Source organism: Poecilia formosa, unplaced genomic scaffold (genome assembly GCF_000485575.1).
Source record: "Poecilia formosa unplaced genomic scaffold, Poecilia_formosa-5.1.2 Scaffold30, whole genome shotgun sequence".
NCBI lineage: Eukaryota > Metazoa > Chordata > Actinopteri > Cyprinodontiformes > Poeciliidae > Poecilia > Poecilia formosa.
Window position 1 is genome coordinate 3,259,511 of NW_006799969.1, and position 19,298 is coordinate 3,278,808.

The window sequence follows — 19,298 nt, forward strand, 5'->3', positions numbered from 1 at the left end:
CGTCTAAATCCTCTTGGAGTTAAAGTGTTTTTCCAAAAAATTAACAAGGGTGTGTTTACCACTATTACCCATAACCATTTGGGTAATTATGACCAGTAGCTGCAATTCTGAAACATTTCATAATGCATCATAACATTTCAGCTTTTCTAAAGGGGTAAATCATATTTTTTTAAGTGGGATTATGTTAAGAGGTTATGAGTAGTTAATATCTTAACTCCAGTAGGTATCACGTTTTTGCAAATACTAGCCTACAAACTGAAAGTTTGATCACCCAAAGTGAATGGTTACTTGCATAAATGTTTAGGTTATTTAAAGTGCAGGAAAATAAAGAAACAAAGGGATGGTGGGGGGAATAAATGGTCAAGACAAGTAAAACAAAAGACAAAAATTAAGAAAATTCTGTTCTGATGTAAAGAACCTGACAGTTTCTCCATGTCAGGCATTTCTGTACTTTTGACAAGAGAGTCTTCATTGTGATAAATGGCTTAAGATGGTAATGAGCTTCTTTGGTAATAGACCTTAGGTGCATATTAAAATTTAGCTCTGAGTGAATAATGACACCTAGTTTTAGTAGATGGTCTCTGGTGTTTAGCCTCATTAAGCTTAGTTGAGTAACAACCTCCAACACGAATACTGTGGAAAATCTTAGTGACTGCAAGTGCCTGTGGTGACGTGGTGACACAGAAGTATAAAGCTGTGTGTCATCAGCAAACAGAGAGAGACATAATCTGAGATGGGTATGATCAATTAATACAGGTCTAGACAAACTCACTCAGCTAGTCCATCAACTCAGCTCAGCTGAGTCAAAAGCAGTTTTATAAATGAAATATTGGTGTTTGGATTGGCAGAAAATGCACTGGTGAGATTTTCTAAACCAAAATATACTTTATTGATAAAACTGGATTTTTGATGATCTTTCCAATAGAAGGTTACAAATGGATGTCTAATGACCTGTGGTTATTTACAATGAAGATCACTTTAATAACAACTACATGTTACCAAACTGGCTTAAAACAAGCCATGTTCTGACTAGTCATGTAGGTTCCTGCGATCTTAGGGAGGTACAACTACAAAAGAGGGAACACTGCAGCAAAGGACGTGACTGATGGAGAAAACTGTCAGCACTGAGACACATAAGTGTGCCAAGGCAACACAGCTCACAGGATTTCAGCCACAGGTGCTTCTTTAAAGCAATGCCAATAGGTTCACATATTCTGCACAGTTCCCACTTTTTAACTAGGCACTAGAGATGAGCCTTTTAGATGCACCAAAGTCTCCAGTTCAACATAATTAATTTGCAAAAAACTGACAAACTTTCTGATTTTTGTGACCAAATTTCTTACTTTTTCAGACTAAAATGAACAGATATGTCAGTCTTGCCCATTTTAAAGCATGAATACAAAAGTTTACTTTGAATTTACCAAAAATATCCGATTCATTTTGGAATTGAAATATGAAATGTGCAAATTTGATGGATCCATCTATCAAATTGGATGGAAGGATGTTTACATAAAAGACATAAAATAATGGAAATAATATCTGAAGATACAGTGAAAAACAACACAAATTTATTTAATTTAAGATTGAAAATATGAAAATTCCAAACTTTTCCTTACTACTTAGTCAGCCTGATTTTCAAATCATTGAACATTTTCTCTTCCTTTCTTCAATAGTATCCTGGAAAAGGGTTTTACTACAGGTACTAATAAAACCTCAGTGTAATAACTAGTTGGAACTGAAGTTTGACTGTTATTTCAAACTCCAACAATGCTATAAATTTTAACAGTGAGCAACTGAGAAAGAAAGAGCAGGATAAAAATATCCAGTGGTGTTTATCAGTCCTCAATGGGGAATGTCCACTATGCATGCCTGTAATCACTAACACTGGCATAGAGGCATAACTCCCTCCAGCCTGAGGACTGTGGTACAGCATGAAGTGTATGTACGTGTAGAGCTGCAACATCAAACCCACCTGTTTTACCGCAAATGGCCTCGTAGACCACCTGCTGGCTGCTTGACATGGAACCACTGGCTGAACTCTCTGAGGACATCTGCCTGTTAATCAGAAACAGCTTAAGAATGAACAACGACTGAAAATGATTATTTTTTTAGGAAGTTATTTTTGGGGAAAAAATATCCCAAGGACTGTTTGTTTCTGCAGACCTCCAAGGCCTCTGTGGAACTTAACATCTAAACCAAACACGAGGAGAAACAGTTTCTCCCTGCGTGTGATTGTTTTAGCCGCCGTGCGAGCCCTATGACATGAGTAAAGCGGACTCAGATTCAAATAGTTGCACTTTGTGTGCAGTCTGTGGAGCCTGGTGGGGCTAAGTGTTTACTGAGTGCCTCTTGAGGGCTATTGTGACAAGAAGGAGAGAAATTCCTCCTCCTTGTCCAGGGTGATGTGATTATCACACTGGCTAGCATAGGCCGGTGATTACTGACTGAGTCAAGCTGCAGGAAAAGGTTTCAAACATAAAGAATATGCAGAGTAATTAGCAAATAGAGTGGTGTATTTACCTCACAGGGCTTCATAAACAAGTCTAAAGATTGTAGAAAAGAAATTAAATACCTCTTTTCACATAATTGCACAGTGAGTGCAGTGTTTTCCAGAAGCACGCTATTAAAAGAGCTACTGAAGCATAAAGCATGAACAGACACGTCTGTAACCTTATGCATTAATTCTGTTGAGCATTTTTAGGGGGAACAATAAATAAAGCTTAGCTGGCATTAACCTCTCGCCCCATAACAGCAGCATGCCAAAGGAGCATTAATAAGGTAATGAGGGTACACACTGCCTCCTTGTAAGGGGCTGCACAGTTGTTCTTTCATACCATTACACAACCACAAATAGAACTGGCCCACTTTAAGCGTGGCATACCTCGACAGGAAGCAGCCCCTTTCACATTGAGAGGGCGAGTGGGGGGGAAGCTTGACCTTTGGGTCCTTTCACATCACTTTCTTTGTCAACAGTCTCTCACTCTGTCACTTTAAGAGTCAAACAGCAGCCAGAAGCGCTGCAGGTGAGAGCTGACTCTGAACCTGCAGTGTGTGCAGATGGCTCCTTTAACCACAACGTTTGGGAAAGTCTAACAATTCACTCAGATCTGCAGTTCCTGTGCTTGCTCCAGTAGCGTGTGCCTAATGCGATTCCACCCTGACCAACAGCGGATAAAGTTTAACCATAAACACACGCTTGGCGGCTTCTGTCTGTATAGAGTATTCTATGAAAATAACTACTGTTGTGGCTGATTAATAGGGAGTGAGAGCAGCAGCGAGGCTGACATTAATGGCGCTGGTGTAATTGTCACCCTATTAGTAATGCCACACGATAGCACGGGTTTCCGTAGTTACAGCTGCGACTAACCAAACCTTGCAAACAAAATACCAAACAGGCTCATTTATTTGCATTACAAATTGCTGCTTTCAAAGCCTTCACTGAAGTCATACCACTTTGAGCCTTTGCAGCCCCTCAAGTTGGCAGCTGGGGTATGATGATAGAGCAACGAGAGGGCCCTGCCCTGCTAAGTATGATACCAACAAGCTGCACATTTGCTTCAACTGAGCATGCTCTGTGGCAGCAGAGCTTTAATGGCAATCCTGAAGGCCGAGAGTCTGCAAAAGTGGTCACAGCCTTTTAACTTTCTCACTATTGATCATACTACAACCACAGACGTCAAGGTGTTTTATTAGAATTTAAGGGGATAAAATATGTGGAAAATTGTCAAGTTGCAAGAAAGGGATGCATCATTTTAGCTATTCTATATTTAAATATCAGAAGAATGTGGCAAGCCTCTGCGTTCAATCCACCTGACATTATTTTGATTATCCAGTTTTTGTGGCAAGTACAGACATAAGTCTTTTGGTTTTGTTTCAACCACCTTTGCACATAAAAACACTAAAATAGATCTGGCTCAGTCAGATTAGATGAACATCAATCTTCGTGCAGCCAATTCTCGATGGGATTTAGGTTCTAGAATTTAACTGGGTCATTTTGATACATAAATATGCTTTGATTTGTGTGTGTGTGTGTATAAAGGGATTCCACTGGAGCTCTGGTTGTATATTTACAGTTTTGACCTGAAGGAAGTCTCAACTCTGCAGCTTCTAAATAGATTTTCTTCCAGGATAGCCCTGCATTTAGCGCCATCCATCTGCGCATCAACTAGAGATGAAGTGTACAAGGTGATGTACAATGTTAGTTTAGTTTTTATTCAGGGATATTGGAGTAAACCATGTACCATTTTCGTTCCATTCGACAATTATGCAATAATGTGTTGTTTTATCACATCAAATCTAAATTAGTGGTTGTAATGTGAAAAATGTTTTCAGGTTAAGTAACTAACTATAAGCAAAAGCTGAAAATGAATGGGTAAAGAAGTCAGCCCTTCCAAGTACTGCCCACTCCAGACGTTTAGTGGGCAGTACTTGGAAAGATTTTATGTGTTAGACCTTCAAAGAGCACTAACAAACATCAGAAGCGCACTATTCATGGAAAAATCCTGGGGAACAAAGGATGGAATATGTGTATCAAACAATAATTTTACAATTTGATATAGAACGGAGTTTGGAGAGCCAGGCAACCTTGAACTCTCTCAATACATACAGCACAGTGATTCTATTATAAGTTGGAGGGGATTAGCTCGGCACTGGGATACGTTTCAGATGTGCCTCAATAACAAAGGTATAGAGTTGCTCCAAAAAAGAGCCTTGGAAAAATGGGGAAGCAACTTATTATCCTTCCATTTTCTGGAAACAATCATCTTCTTTCTTCTGGATAGAGTTTACTTTTCTCTGTCATTCTTTATTTTCTCATCTCTTTATTCTCTCTTTTCATTGTTTCCATCAGCGCATTTTTTTGCTCCTGAAGCTTCCGTTTTTCCCACACTCTCCCCTGTCACACTGGTCGACCACAAAAATGCAGGACAGAGGAGAGTGTGAGGGGGGCTCTGGAATTCCACATGCAGAAGGTAAACACAGCAACTGCCAGGAAGACACACACACACACGCACACACACGCACACACACACACAAGCAAATACAGCTCACCACTCTATATCAGCCATTCTCTGCCCACTAACTCCTTCTACGACAGGTAAAGTTGGTCCAATGTGGCAACATGCTGAATGTAACGGATAGCAGAGTAAATGTTTAACTCAATCCTGGCTGGAGTGAATGAGTCAAAATAACTAAAAAAAAATGAACTGCCAGATAGATTTGTTGTTGATCATTTGGAGTTAAACTCCCCTGTCGTGCCATTCCTCGTCTACATTAAACAAAACTGAAAAGCCCTCTGCCAGCATGCTTTAAACAAACAATCAGCCCTGATCACAAAGGCTTGCTGCTGTTGTGTAATTTGGATGGATGTTTCAGTAACATAGTCATAAAATTAGCAAGGGAAATCGCTGGCAGTTGAGCCCAGTTTCACCCCTTTTCTTTTTTATTTTTCCTTCTGTACTCTTCACCTTATCTCCAAACCAAACAGGATTTAAATGGAGCCCAGAGCCCGGGCCCTTCCACTGAACCAGATTCTGTTTACAGTTCAGGCAGAAATCAGGCCTGTGATGAGGTTGTTTACTGAACAGAAAGATACAGCCCACGGCCAAAAGGCTGGGAGCAGTACACTACACTCATATTCTGACTCTCATTAGCATTAGCCGTGTCCGCTTGAACTCCAGGATCCCATGAACCCTGTCTCCTTCCACGAGCTGGGGCCAAAACTGCCACCCCACTGCTCTTAATGTTTCGGAAAGTCCACAGGAACATTGTTTCATTCACCATTAAGTAGAAATACAGCAATTCACCTGGAAGACTTACTTTATTAGGCGCTTTGTTGCTGTTTTCCTGCCCTGTCCTTCCAGCGCACTGCTGGGTGGCTTTGGAGCAAAAGCCGGGCTAACATTGGTCTGGCTGTGGTTGGGGCTGGACCGAACATGTAAGCTGGACGGTGGGCAGCCGGAGGGTTTTGTGGATACCTGCGGGTGTGGACTGCTTGTCTGGTCATGAAACTGGATCTGCGAGGAGAAACAAGGAATCTCAATTAAAGTAAACGGCACAAGAGCAACATTTGAACAAACATTCTAACAAACTGGTGTGATTTGATCTAAACCTGTTCATTACTTGTTTAGCTTTATGTTTAGAGTCACTGTGCTGCACCTTCCCGTCGACTTTGACCAGCTTATCTGCACCCGCTAAGAGAAAAAAATCTACAGAATGTGCCACTTTTTTATTACATTAATCATCAGAATAATCAATAGAATACTCGATTACTAAAATAATCGTTAGTTGCTACCCTGGTGCAAATTATTTTAAACCCCCACATTTACACCCAAGAAATACTTGTTGAAAAACTCAGCATACATGGCAAGATCGGAAATATTGCTAACTATCCACCTCACATTTGTGCATGTTGCATAAAGGCCAAGGAGTTTATTTTTCATCTCATCTGACCAGAGCCCCTTCTTGGAAACTGCAGACAGAACATCTTTGGCTTTCTTTCAACAATGACTTTCTTTGTGCCAATCTTCCATAAGTGCCAAATTTGTTGAGTAATTAACTAAAATATTGTTCGGTCTGACAGATATGGATCTCTGAAATTCTCCAGTCACCTTACATATCATTTTTTGGTGAACAGCTATATCTCAGTAGGTTTGCAGTTGGGCCGTACACTATTCATTTTCTGGTGATAGATTGAACAAAAGAAAAAGGTTGAACAAAAAAGAGGTTCAAAATAGGTAGAGATAATTTCATCAGTCATTAATTTCTGTTGTTCCTAAAAAGAGTCTGTTTACTAATATCATAGAAAAAGAAGGATTAATAATGAGCAGGAGGGGCCAAGTTGTTTGTACGTAATAAAAGACAAGAGGTCTCCAGAGGGAACTCCACAAAACTTGGATGAGAGGTGGAGCATGCATCCATGGGAGTAGTGTACTCTTAAGGACAAAATAAATCAAGCCGCTCCAAAAGTGGCCAGAGGAAGTGTAATCACATTTAGAATGGGTTAGTCATGGAAAATACTGTGGCCTCTGTTTATTAAGGTGAAGTATCAAAGTGCTTGGCATGGAAAAGTGCAGATATTAATGAAATACCATCCAGTATCAAAACAAGCTTAACATTTTTTGAAGTTGGCTGCACTGAAAAGCAAATTCCCCACATCATTTATTTGTTTATGGAAAAGCTCTTCAAAGGCTTGGGAAGGAGGAATATGCTGTTGTCTTTTTGACATAATACTTTAGAAGCACATTTTACTCGGTCCAAGCAGCAGTAGGGAATGCTTGCATACATTCTTTCCACATCTCATGCCCATGCTATTTTCTCTGCTGCTTTATACGGCTATCTAACATGCTAATGGTTTTCCAGTTTCTCAGAGTAGCCGATCAAAGGGCCAATGAGGTGACATGAAATATCTGATGTAATTCCTGTGTTGATAAATGAGAAGCTGGGTTTCCAGGTTGCAAGGCCTATGGCCACAATTCAGTTTGAGAGGGGCCAGGAAGGGCACCTTTCTTTGGCTGCCAGGTGGCCCAGGGCCAAGCCAGTGGAGGAGCCGAACAGTCTGCACCCAGTAACTGGAACGTGGACTGGAGTGCCGGAACAGATCCCCGTTTCTTTCTGTCTCTCCAACTAGCACCCATGAATACACATGAGCATTCACAATCAATAGAAAGCCTGTTTCTGCATCTTTAGTGGATCCAGAATAATCAATTATTTAAAGTCTGTTCAGAAAAAAAAATGAGGCTATTGAAACAAAGTACGTTTGAATTAAAATACCAAAATCAATCATTAATGGAAGTAAAGAATGAACGCAGGAAGCTTACAAACTTCTGGATGACTCAACATTTGATCACTACCAAAGATTCTTGGAATCTCTTAAAGTGATTTTGATTAATATTTCTCCAGGCTTTCTGAAGATTTTTCAAATCTGCTTTGTGGCTGCTGACTTGTTTTAATCATACAATCCCTTTCAAAATTATTCATACTCTTTGAACTATTTTGTGATGATTTTATTACTGATTTTAATTGACAGACCAACAATAAGAAGCACATCACTACTTAGTGGAAGCAGTTAACGTGGTTTCTGATTTTGTTCAAGCATATAATGCTGAAAAGTGTGATGTGGATATCCAATATATGAACCTCTTTAATCTGATACCTCAAAAGCAAATTACATCTGAAACTGAAGCAAAAGGAGGCTCTACAAAGTAAGAAAAAAAAGGTAAGATGAATTAGCATGAGCACACTCCTGCAACCCTCCTGCTTTTTGAAACAGCCACGTGAACACTTTTAAATTACAGCTTTCATGGCTGGTCAGATATAACTTCAAGTGTTTCTTGTTGCGAAATTACAATTGGTGACAATCATACACCAAAATTATATCCATGCTGCAAGGCCAAACAACTAAATGGAGCTCAAATTTGACATAAACTGGGCTGGTAAAACTGGAGATTCCATACAGTGTCTTACAAAACCATTCATCCCATTTAAATTTTTTATATTTTGACAAATTACGAAGACAAACTTCAATTTGTTATTAGGATATTTATATAATATCTTCACACAAGCTTGTGCGTAATTGAGACAAAGAAAAGACAAACATGACTTTTTAATTGAAAGGCTTTGACCAGCTTTCCCAAGTTGATACTTAGTAGAACCACCTTTAGCTGTAATTAAAGGTCCAAAGTCAAGCTCTGTCAGACTAGTGCTTCTGTGACAAGCTATTTTCTCCTTCGGTCTACAATTTGCTACAATTTGACTTGGTCATTGTACCACATAAATATGCTTTGATCTAAACCACTCTATCATAGGTTGTATGTTTTGGGTTGTTGTTCTGCTGGAAGGTGAAACTTTGCCTCAAGTCGAACAAACCTCTGAAGTCTTCACAGAGCAGATAATGATACTGAGATTAAATTAACCAGGGGTGGACTCTATTTAGGAGTTAGTTTAGACAGTAATTGGTTGCGTGAAATTTAATTTAGGGATATCACGGGTTGAAAACTAATGCACACCGCACTTTTCAGATCTTATGTAGAGACGTTCTTACAGGTCATATTTTTGCACAAATTTATAGCCATCTATCACAACAAAACCGCCCCAAAAAATGAATTACAGTTTGTGGTTTTAATATGAAATAATAACATAAAGTGTAGGGGTGTAAATACATGCGAGACCACTGTGTTTGCTCTTCTCGACAGCATTATTCGCCTTCCCGTCAAAACCCAATGTAGAAGCTCAGCCAAGCAAAATAAACTTTGGTTAAGGACTAATGCTTGGCTTTCTGAGAATGAACTCCTGTTGAAAACGATGTTGCCACCAAACACCGTTTCGTAACGTGGTTTGGAAAAGGATTAGCAGAATGTGCGACTAGTGAAATATTTAAGAGTTTAATAGTTAAAAGATAATTTTGTAAAACGGTGATGTTAGCCAAAGCAATAGTTTGCATATAATAACCGTTAAAGTCCATCTGTTTTTCTCCTGCATATGTACCTGGTGTTTGGGATGGTCCCTGTCTAAAAACTGATGGGTCTTTAATCTCTGTTGTTGCAGCTGCTGGATAGCAAACTGCAGCTGGTAGCTTCCTTTGGTTGACTGACTGCTCTGCGTGGAGTTCAAGCCCATCACCACATTGGGGGCAGCCTGCGTCTGCGGTGGCCTGCGAGCAAAGATAAGCAGAAGTGAGAAAAACCATTTGAAACCAAGATATCACACTGTGTTTGCAATATTCAAACCAGTGACGCCATATGAGTTAAATCTGAGTTCAATCAATGAGTTTGAATGTGTCCTTTGGTAGCCTTGGAGTAAGATTGTAGCTGCATCTTTTCTTAATTTTCCAACAAACAACAGATGTAACAGCAGGTAATAGAGGTCTGTATTTTTTGTCACTAATTTCAGAAAGTTAAACTCAGATTTAAGCTCATGTATTACATAGAATGAAATATTTCAAGCCTATATATCCTGACGTTATGATGATTATGGCTTACTAAAAACCCAAAATCCGCTGTCTAATTGTGAAAAAGAGAAATATTGTAAAATTATGGGGAAAATTTTTTGCTGACTTGACTGTTGATTGTTGACATCCCTCACAAGAAAGGTATGCCCAAAGGTTACTGCTAAAGACTGAGTGCTTTATCCAAGCAAGTTGCCTTCCACTCAACTTATATAAAGTTGAGTGGAAGGCAAAAATGTGCACCTGCAACAGGGACTTGCAGCCACAGACTTGCAGTAGCTTTACATTTCCGTTTAAAATATCTTTTATCTTTTGTAATATTTCATTTTCTGACACCCTAAATGTTATATCTGTATTATCTCCAGGCGTAATCATCAAAATGAAATAATGTCTAGATATTTCCCTTTATATTTCACTTTCTGAGATGATTGACAAAAATTATTGTACTTTTTTGCAAAATTAAATTTTCTTTTCTAGATGAATCTGTAAACTCTCATTTTCTTTGACAAGCCAGCTTTTAAGATCCTAACCAGTAGCTGAAAGGCCCACAGAAGCTCCAAATCAAAGTGAGCAGATCATGGTCAAAGCAGAGGACAAGGCTGTGGCAAGCAAGGGCCAAACTAAAAATCTTTGTTCTTAGCCTCAGTGCTCCTCTGGCTTCACGTCCCATTTACATTCCAAAGCCACAACCTGGAAAGAAAACTTTTTGACGAGCTACACGCGCTTGTAACTGGATTATTTGCCATTAGAATTAAACCTGCTTCAACCTTTTTTAATTCATTTTCCTCCTGGTAAAACAATGAAGTGACCAGCCAGCCCTTTAGACATGCTTAAATTGAGTCTATGTGGAGTCTGGTTTGCTGCTGTATATATATAACATCAGCCAAAAATAATGCCATAAAGGGATCTATTGGGAGCTGCAAGGAAGAATATAATACAGAGTGGGAGAAGGAGGAGAAAAAACGGGATACATGTACAGTTAAAGAAATGGGAGCCTCGGGGGTCTTAACAACAAAATGTTCTTGGAAATTCCTCCCATGCATGCAATAACATTTGTCCGTTGGTCCATAGTTAAAGAAAACACAGCAGACCTAAAATCACAATAGCGGCAATATTTTTAGACTTCAACTATGATAAACTCTAAAATTAGAATTCAGTTAATCTTGAACAACAATGCAAACTGTGGGATAATAATCTTGCGTCGCTCAAGTGAAAAAATATTCCTTGTCCTGAGCGGCCAAACAAAGACACAGGGGATCTTAAACCCATGTGAACATGCTATCCGCCCATGCATTTCTCAGTTCACATAATAGCTCATATATCGCAAAAACAACTGGTGTGACTAGGAGCCAGTGAAGTTTTTTTTTTTCAAGCTTCTGGAAACAAAGGCTCGTCTGTGAACCCTATGAGGCCAGTTATTCTAAAACTCTTGGGGGACAAAAGAAGAATTTGTTCCTTGTTTACAGCAGTTATTTTCTCTAACTTGACTGCTGTTTGCACACTGGACCGCCATGTCCTTTAGCCCTGCTGTTTTATTAGCATACATTGCATCCATACCGCCCTATCACAGTAAGAGCATGAGCTTTTCTCGAGCTCACTTTCATCAGAGAACCAAATGTTGAGGACACCACAGAAACTTCTACACATATCGGGAATCTTAACAACAGGAGGAAGAGATTTTGTTCAGCACTGCAACCAATAAAATAAATAAAAAAAATAAAAATTAAAAAAAAAAACATTTGAAAGACAAAAACAGATTTCCATCTGATATTCTCATCACACCGTATCTGCAGAGCTCAGACTTTTTAGGACTAACCACTAATTTAGAGAGACTGTTCAGGAGTGTCAGTTTACTCCCTGCTGTGCTTGCCGTCTTCTAATTTGCTGATATAACTTACTGTTGAACAACAGAGCAGTACGGGAGCACATGTGCAGCATCAATCTAACTCGGAGTGAATGTGGGAAAATGGACCGTTTGAGATGACATCATGCCAGACTATCTCAAAGCTCTGCCTGGTCAGTGTAAACATCAGACGCCTCAAGACTGTGAGGGTATTTCCAGCCATTAATCAGTGTTTGTTTATAGAGCTTTCCTGCAACAACATGACACAGAGAAGAAACATCCTTGAAATGCGAAAAATGACCCGTATTTATGGTTTTGTTCAGTCTAATGATGCAAGGAATGCTTATATTGAAGCTGGAAGAAGCCTGAGAAATATAGGATTGGAGCCTACTACTAGTCTGAAGTCCTAAACATCATTATATGTAGATCATCAGAGATGGCTGAAGGCTCTATGCCATACTATAAAAGGCAGAGACATACAAGCTTGGTAAACATGGTGGAAAAGTGTGGGAAAAATAACACCATAGCCAGACTTCTTTACACAATACTGTCTATACATCCATTTATTCTATATCTTTTCATTTAGTTAATTAATTAATTATATTTTTATGCATTTATTTTTCCATGCACCTACAAATCAGTTTCATGTCTGGTCTCTGAAATATTTGCAACTTTTATTGCATTGATTCATTTTACAATCTGTAGCATGCACCCCAAATTCAATTCTTTGTATAACCACATTTTGTTTTTGGAGCTATGCCTCTACCAGTTTTCTCAGTCAGTCTGTATGGAGATGATCTCTGAACATCAGTTTTCAAGTTTTGCCACAGGATTTATGCCTATGCTTTGACTAGACCATTCTAACACATGAATGTGATTTGTCCTGTATGTGGTGTCCTGAAACATTTAGGTGTACTTCTAGTGCAACACACCTGAATGCAATGATTAATCATTATTATGTAAGTAGGGATTGCACTCTTTAAGGGGTACTGAGTAATATTTCAAAGATAGTTGCTATCAGTTTTGTTCCAGAGGTGTTTATATCTGGTGGAACTACATCGACTCAGTGGAATTTCAGCTGTTCTTACCTAAAGGCTTCTCCTTCATAGAACCACATCTGTTACCAATCAGAGAGAATGGAACCTCTTTTTAAACTCAAAGGAACAGAGACATCAGGCCATTTTTTGTGGTACACTGACTCGCATCAAAGAATTCAGACACTTTTACAGCAGTTTTTCTGATTAGTCAGGAGAATGGGCGTTCAAAAAGGTCTTTTGAAATGTTACACCCTTGCAATACATCACAAGGCACTGAATTAAATTTAAACACCCTGTAAAAGTACAGTTTCTGAAGTTCTTGTTTTATAGAGCTGTAGAAAAAAGAACACTAACAAATGTCATATCACTAGCAATAAAAAAGGATAAAATACTAAAAACATTTCACAATAGTTTTATTTGGCTAAACAATTAAAGACTGCCTAAAAGAAACTGCTGACTGTAAAAGAAATCAGATATTGAAGTTGATTATAAACAACGAAGCCACTGGTGTTTCCAGTAAATCAAAGCCCTGAGAACTAATTGCTCAGGTTGCGCTGACCTTTTGTGTTGTCTGTCATTTTGACTGACAGGGTCAAATAAATAATCTATAATCTATTTTTTACCCATCAGTTTTTAAAATGACAATAGTAACATAGACAGTTGCATGTAATGTCCATTAAATTTAATTCATATTCAACAAGAGAATTCACACAATGCCATCACACATCAAACAAATGAATACATGTGACTTTTTCTCCGCAGTGACAAAAACCACTGACTCTGGTTGCAGTGACTACATATAAACAATAAGATTAAATGATTGCACTTAAATTATGAACAATTCAACTGTTGTGGACAGAAAGCACAATCTCAACTTCCTCCTGGTCTACATGGACCTGAATTATGCATTGGAGACAGGTATTACAAGCATCACTTAAGCTGAAGTTTTGTCCTGTAACTGGTGGGTTACCAGTGTGAATCCCGTTCTGCCCAGAATAAAATGCAGTTCACCATAAGTGTGTGAATGAATGACTGATTGCAGTGTAAACTGCTTTGGAGTCTTCTGACTTGATACAGTGCCATAGAAATGCAGGTAATTTACCTCTGGGGATGGTATGCTGCACGATTAATAGTTGTCCTGTCAACAGATTCAATCACTTGAGCCGAGGATCTTTGCAGCTACTCCAGAGCTACCATGGGCCTTTTCTTGTTGGTTGCATTGGACTTTAATTAGGCGTATCAAAGTAAAAGGGGATGTATGTTAATGTATGGCCCTCTTTCATGTTCTACATGATTTATAAAACTTTTTACATATCGTGATTTTTACTAATCATTTATCGTTTTCCTTCAACTTCACAATTCTGCACTATTTTCTGTTGGTGCGTCACAAAATCCAAATGAAACACACTTTGCAATGCGGCTAAATAAGAAAAGGTTTAAGATATGAGCATGTTTGCAAGGTTTCGTGCAATCTCTGACATTTCACTGAAATCACTCTGTGGGAAGCTGGCTTGGTCTCTAAACGTCTGCCTACCATTTGTGTTTTTAAAGCACATCAGTTCACTTCATATAAAAGTACAAAGATGTCCGAGACCGGAAGTGAGGTTAACAGTGGCTGTGACAGGACGTGCTATATGATTGAACATCCTCTAATTGTCAGCACAAAGGATTTAGGCAAGACTTCTGAGAATGCTGATGCAGCATACCTGCTAGATCCTGGCAGCGGCACTTCAAAGAGCCACGCTGGCCTTTGAAACCCATCATACCTCACCCTTGTGGTCGTTAAAAAGAGCCAGTGTGCTTAACAGTTTCAGTATGTTTGGCACAAGCCATTGGTCCAAGTATAACAGACGAGAAAATTCAGTGTTTCATGAAACAGTGTGTATTAAATCAAAAACATTTGTAATTATATTAGATATTTCAGCACAATAAACACACATCCACACAAACATGGATTGCTTGATTAAAGAACATCTAAAAGACCATGAGGAAATAACATTTCTAAAACTCTGAGACCAAAAATGTGATCCCTGACAGCACTGGATCTCTCAAATGCTGATTTCTGTTTCTAGAGTATGGTTAGATGAAGCCATTTGCGAATAATAAATTCTATAAAAAGTCCCCTCTTGGTTGGTGGAAATAAAAACATTTGTAAAGGGGAAACGGCCAGACATTCCAGGAATACCCTGACAGCTCGATACATTTAAGGACTGGACTGGAAAACCAGAGTCAGAGATCAGGGCCAAGCTGTCTGAGGCACTGCCATTTACACTACCAGCAACAAAAAAAGTAAAAGTGGAGGCTGATCATGTGTACTATAGCATAGTATTCCTGGTCTATTACCATATACCATGACAGTTTGATTCTTTTTTTTTTCTTCTCACTGTAGCGTGACAGGAGTGAGAAAAGAGGAATTTCACTAGACACAGAGGTAAGACGTATTTTATGGGTACTCAGCAGCCAGTTGTTCTGAAGCGTTTCGACTATGAGTTTTTTGCTTTGGAACTTAGACATCTTTATATCTACCAAGGCCATTTTATGAGTGGGTTTCCATTACACAGGGCCTAAATCTGATCCTTCATGTCTATTACGTCCTCTGACGCTGAGCAGATTCTCTTCCTATGGTGATCTGAGGACCATCACCTCAACAGTGGAGTCCAGAATGTGATTAGAAACAGTTAAGCTGGACTAAAACAACGTTTATATAAATTCACATCAGTTACAATAGTTTAAAAGTCAAGGTTTGCCACTCTTAACTTAAAAGAAACGTACAGAATGGATTTCGTATGGACCTTAAATGAACTGAGCCGATCCAGACTTCAGGTAGCAGAAGAAAGGAAAGGGGGTGGTCTGACCAGGATTACAATTGTCTACCTAAAAACATAATTTTGCCAGTTTCAAAGTGGTTAACCTCTGAAAATTAACTAAAATCAGTTTTACTGAGAAGTTTGTAGTTGTTCATGGATATTTTATGATGACAGCCTCCAATGTAACCACACACAAGCAGCAGCTCCTCCGTTCAGACTTAAAATCGGTAGGAGGAGGCCGGGGTACCCAGAGAGAACCCACACTTCCGTCAGGATAACTCCATACAAAAAGAACCCAGGCCTTTCTTGCTGCAACTGGACCACTGCCGGTCTTACTTTTAAAACTTTAACTTCATCTGTTAAGTCACTTAAAAAGTGTTGCTGTCTCAGTAGCATTAAGGAGTATAAACTGGGAGATGAAAGAAACAAAATGAAGGGGAAATTTTACCAATCAGAAATGTTTACCATGTTCACACTGGTAAGTTTCAGGGCAAATTTCTACCTGTGTTTGTTTTCGCCCCGGTTACTGTAGCAAAAAAGCGCGGTGGAGGATCAGCTACCCTGAATGCCAAAAAGGTTCTGGCAGTGAAAACACAACTTCAATTACATAAAGAGAGCAACATTTTCCAGCACCAAGTTTCACCAAACTGCCTGGAGGGGCAATTCCTTCCCAAAGACCAACCAATTTTAATCTAATATTCTGTTAAAGACCATTAAACAGGCCTTTGGATTCTATTGACTGTGACCAAGTAGGCAGCTATAAAACACAAAAATCTCAGGACAGCAGTTTGGCCAAAGTGGAACATAACGTTTCATAGTTAAACAGCATCCTGATGCATGAAGGTAAAAGGAGGCTTCCTCAAACACATTTTAACATTTAAAGCTTCCCTACTGAATCTAAACAGCAAGAATAGTTCAGTACTATACATAAACACTGTATTTAAAGTCCATCAGGAGAAAGACATGATGTTTAACTTTGTGGTGATTGCATCTGACCTCATAAGGGATGCGTATCTGTGCGATGTCTCAGAGGACAGCAAATAAAACATAGCAAAATAAGCACAAGGCTAAAACTGGACCAAAAGCAACATCAAGGTTTTCTTAAGGTTGCAGAGTGCATGTTTGCTAAATATAAAACTTTGATAACATGGCAGATAACTTCGAAGTGCTTTTTAATTAAATATAAGCTACTAAAGAAGCCGAGCTTACAGTAGAAATAAACATTCCCATCAGAGCGAAGACACCAGCCACCATGAAGGTGAAAGCAAGACTTCTCTACGCCTACTGTAACATTAACCATGGAGTCATTGGGGTTTTTTAGCAACTTGTGCGATACCAATAACACTCACTGAACACTTCATTTAATACATATGGAATCTGTTATTGTCTAATTTTGAATCAGTTTCTTGTTCTTACTAAGCAATAAGCTATTTTACTTCTGTAGTCCATCTCTTTAAAGTTTCAACATATTGTGTATTCAAAGATGGCATTTCAAACACTTCATTTTTAAAAAGAAGCTATTTGAGCTATTCTGCACAAATCCTCTACACTAACAACACTCTGTATGTTTTCTCATTTTTAGACTAAAAACCTGAGGGATGTTTGTACATCAGACATTTCTGAAATGCTCAGACCAGCATCATTATGACTTCTGGATCTATCGAGTTGCTTCTTTGTGATTGATTTCAGTCAGTTACAGACTGAAGACCTGTGATATAACGTATAAACAACATCAGTCCAAGGACAGATCCTTGAGGAACAACTGGATATGCAATTGTTTCCAAAGTGTTGGAAGCATGACAGCTTATAAGCTGTCATGCTTCCAACACTTTGGAAACAATTTCATAATATTTTTTTTTTTTACAATAACCAATGTTGAAAGTGGTTACGAAGAGGATAAAAAGACTATAAAAAACAAAATATGTTAGATCACTATTATTATTAGTCATAACATGTCTGATTTCCCTTTGATAACCTTCTCCATACTCTCCAAAACTTACCCTGTACTGGCTAGATAGTCTTTTCCAGCTTGAGCAGTTCTCACAGGCTTGTGGATTGCAGCAGCTTTAGGGGTCAGTGTGTGACTCTCTCGGCCCACCACCTTGTTGGCCAGGTTCAGGTTGGTCAGCTGAACACAATAATACAGAGAAATAATCTTAATTGTATTGTACTTAAGCATGTTTTGTCTCATCAGCTTCTTTTTCAGTGCAAGCCATTGGTAACAATAAATCCTGTGTTTTAAGCTGTTGAGTTCCTCCCTCAGCTGACTGCCTTTATCTCTGGTATCTATGTGAAATGTATACACAGCACATGGCACAGCTAGTCTCTGTTTAACACTAAATCCAACCTTCACCTCGGCCTCCTCCATCCTTAGCAGCAACAGTAATCATGACTCTCCAGTCGAAATGTGCTTATAACCCAATCAGCCTCATCTCAGTGCTACTCTGTGGTCTCAGTGAAATATTACGGGAGTATTAATCATACATCATACCGTTGTGGTATTTTATTTACTTTATTTCCTCCTGTGCGCGAAATGTCCAATGGGAAAACTGTTGAGCTGCCAGGCCTTGTACGACATAAAAGAAAAATGTGTCAGTGTGTTGTTACACACCCACAGCGCTAGTTTACTTCAAAAGTTAGACAGGTCATATTCCTTCAAAGAAAGAAATCTAAATGGAGGAAATATAATACATTTGGTTGTGGATACTGTTTATATTCCTAAAGAGACAAAACGTAGGGATTCACAGAAACAATAAATGTTCTCTCAGGGGCTATCCATCTCTATCCTGCACCATCCTCTTCTGTCATGTTTACGGGACTTTCTATTTATTTAAAACAAGGCAATCTTACAACAGTGGACATAAACAGACACACATGGTGAAAGGATCCACAATCATATTGTCGCATCACTGCACAGCAGCATGATGGAGATGGCGGCCATGCCTGGTTTTACTCAGTGTCAGTCTCTTTCTGTTTATATGGCCCTGCTTGAGAGTGAGTAATTACTTAAACCCTGAGGTCAACTGTGCAACGGAGTGTCGTTCGTGTTTACAAAGTTCTCCATTTAGCCCAGAAAGTGATTTAATGACTTAAATCGGAGCCTTAGAAAAATCTAAATGTTCTCTGAGCCCTATAAGTGCCAAAAACTGGACTATTTGACTAAAGCTTCTGCCATGGCCTGGATTAACTGCTCTTGTGAAACACAGCAAACAAGTTTCAGATAGAATGAAAAATGTACAGTCAGAAAGGAAGTCATAAAACCTGCACTCTGTGTGGTCTGGTGCCATCACAAAAAAAAAACTCTTCACTGAAAAAAAAAAAAAATGAAGTGAGGCAAAAGAGGGAGGAAAGGTTTAGGGTCTCCCAAAGCCGAGGGCCAAACCATTGGAGAATATGGGAGAAGGTGGTGATGGAGCCAGCCAAGCTGCCACTCCCCTGCTCAGTGCCAATTTGCCACATTCCTCCATTTATAAGCATCAATTACCACAAAAAAAGTGGCTGCCTGTTAAGTATCAACAGAAATCACTCCCCCATGGTGCATCTGATAATGAGACCTCACACAGAGCCATGGCTTGATGCGGCTCACCGCTGTTTGGGCCAGCCAGCGTTAAACTTCAGTTCCAGACCCACCCCCACAGCCGCCCCAGCCCACAGACTGGAGGCGAGTT

At 39.2% G+C, this 19,298-nt stretch overlaps 1 protein-coding gene across 10 annotated transcripts in view; it reads right to left on the reverse strand.

Annotated features, from left to right (window-relative positions):
- The window catches only part of ttll5 (tubulin tyrosine ligase-like family, member 5), a 63,490-nt gene that overhangs the window by 7,536 nt on the left and 36,656 nt on the right, over window positions 1–19,298 (reverse strand). For 6 of the 10 annotated variants that reach the window (XM_016670098.1, XM_016670097.1, XM_007549284.2 and 3 more), the window contains exons 28-31: window positions 17,631–17,758; window positions 9,484–9,649; window positions 5,818–6,014; window positions 1,973–2,055 (exon numbers count right to left, since the gene is read on the reverse strand). In XM_016670098.1, the coding sequence (XP_016525584.1) occupies window positions 1,973–2,055; window positions 5,818–6,014; window positions 9,484–9,649; window positions 17,631–17,758 (574 nt within the window). Of the gene's footprint in view, window positions 1–1,972; window positions 2,056–5,817; window positions 6,015–9,483; window positions 9,650–11,843; window positions 12,037–17,630; window positions 17,759–19,298 lie in introns of those variants that run through there. The other 4 variants (XM_016670101.1, XM_016670100.1, XM_016670099.1 and 1 more) reach the window with 2 other exon arrangements.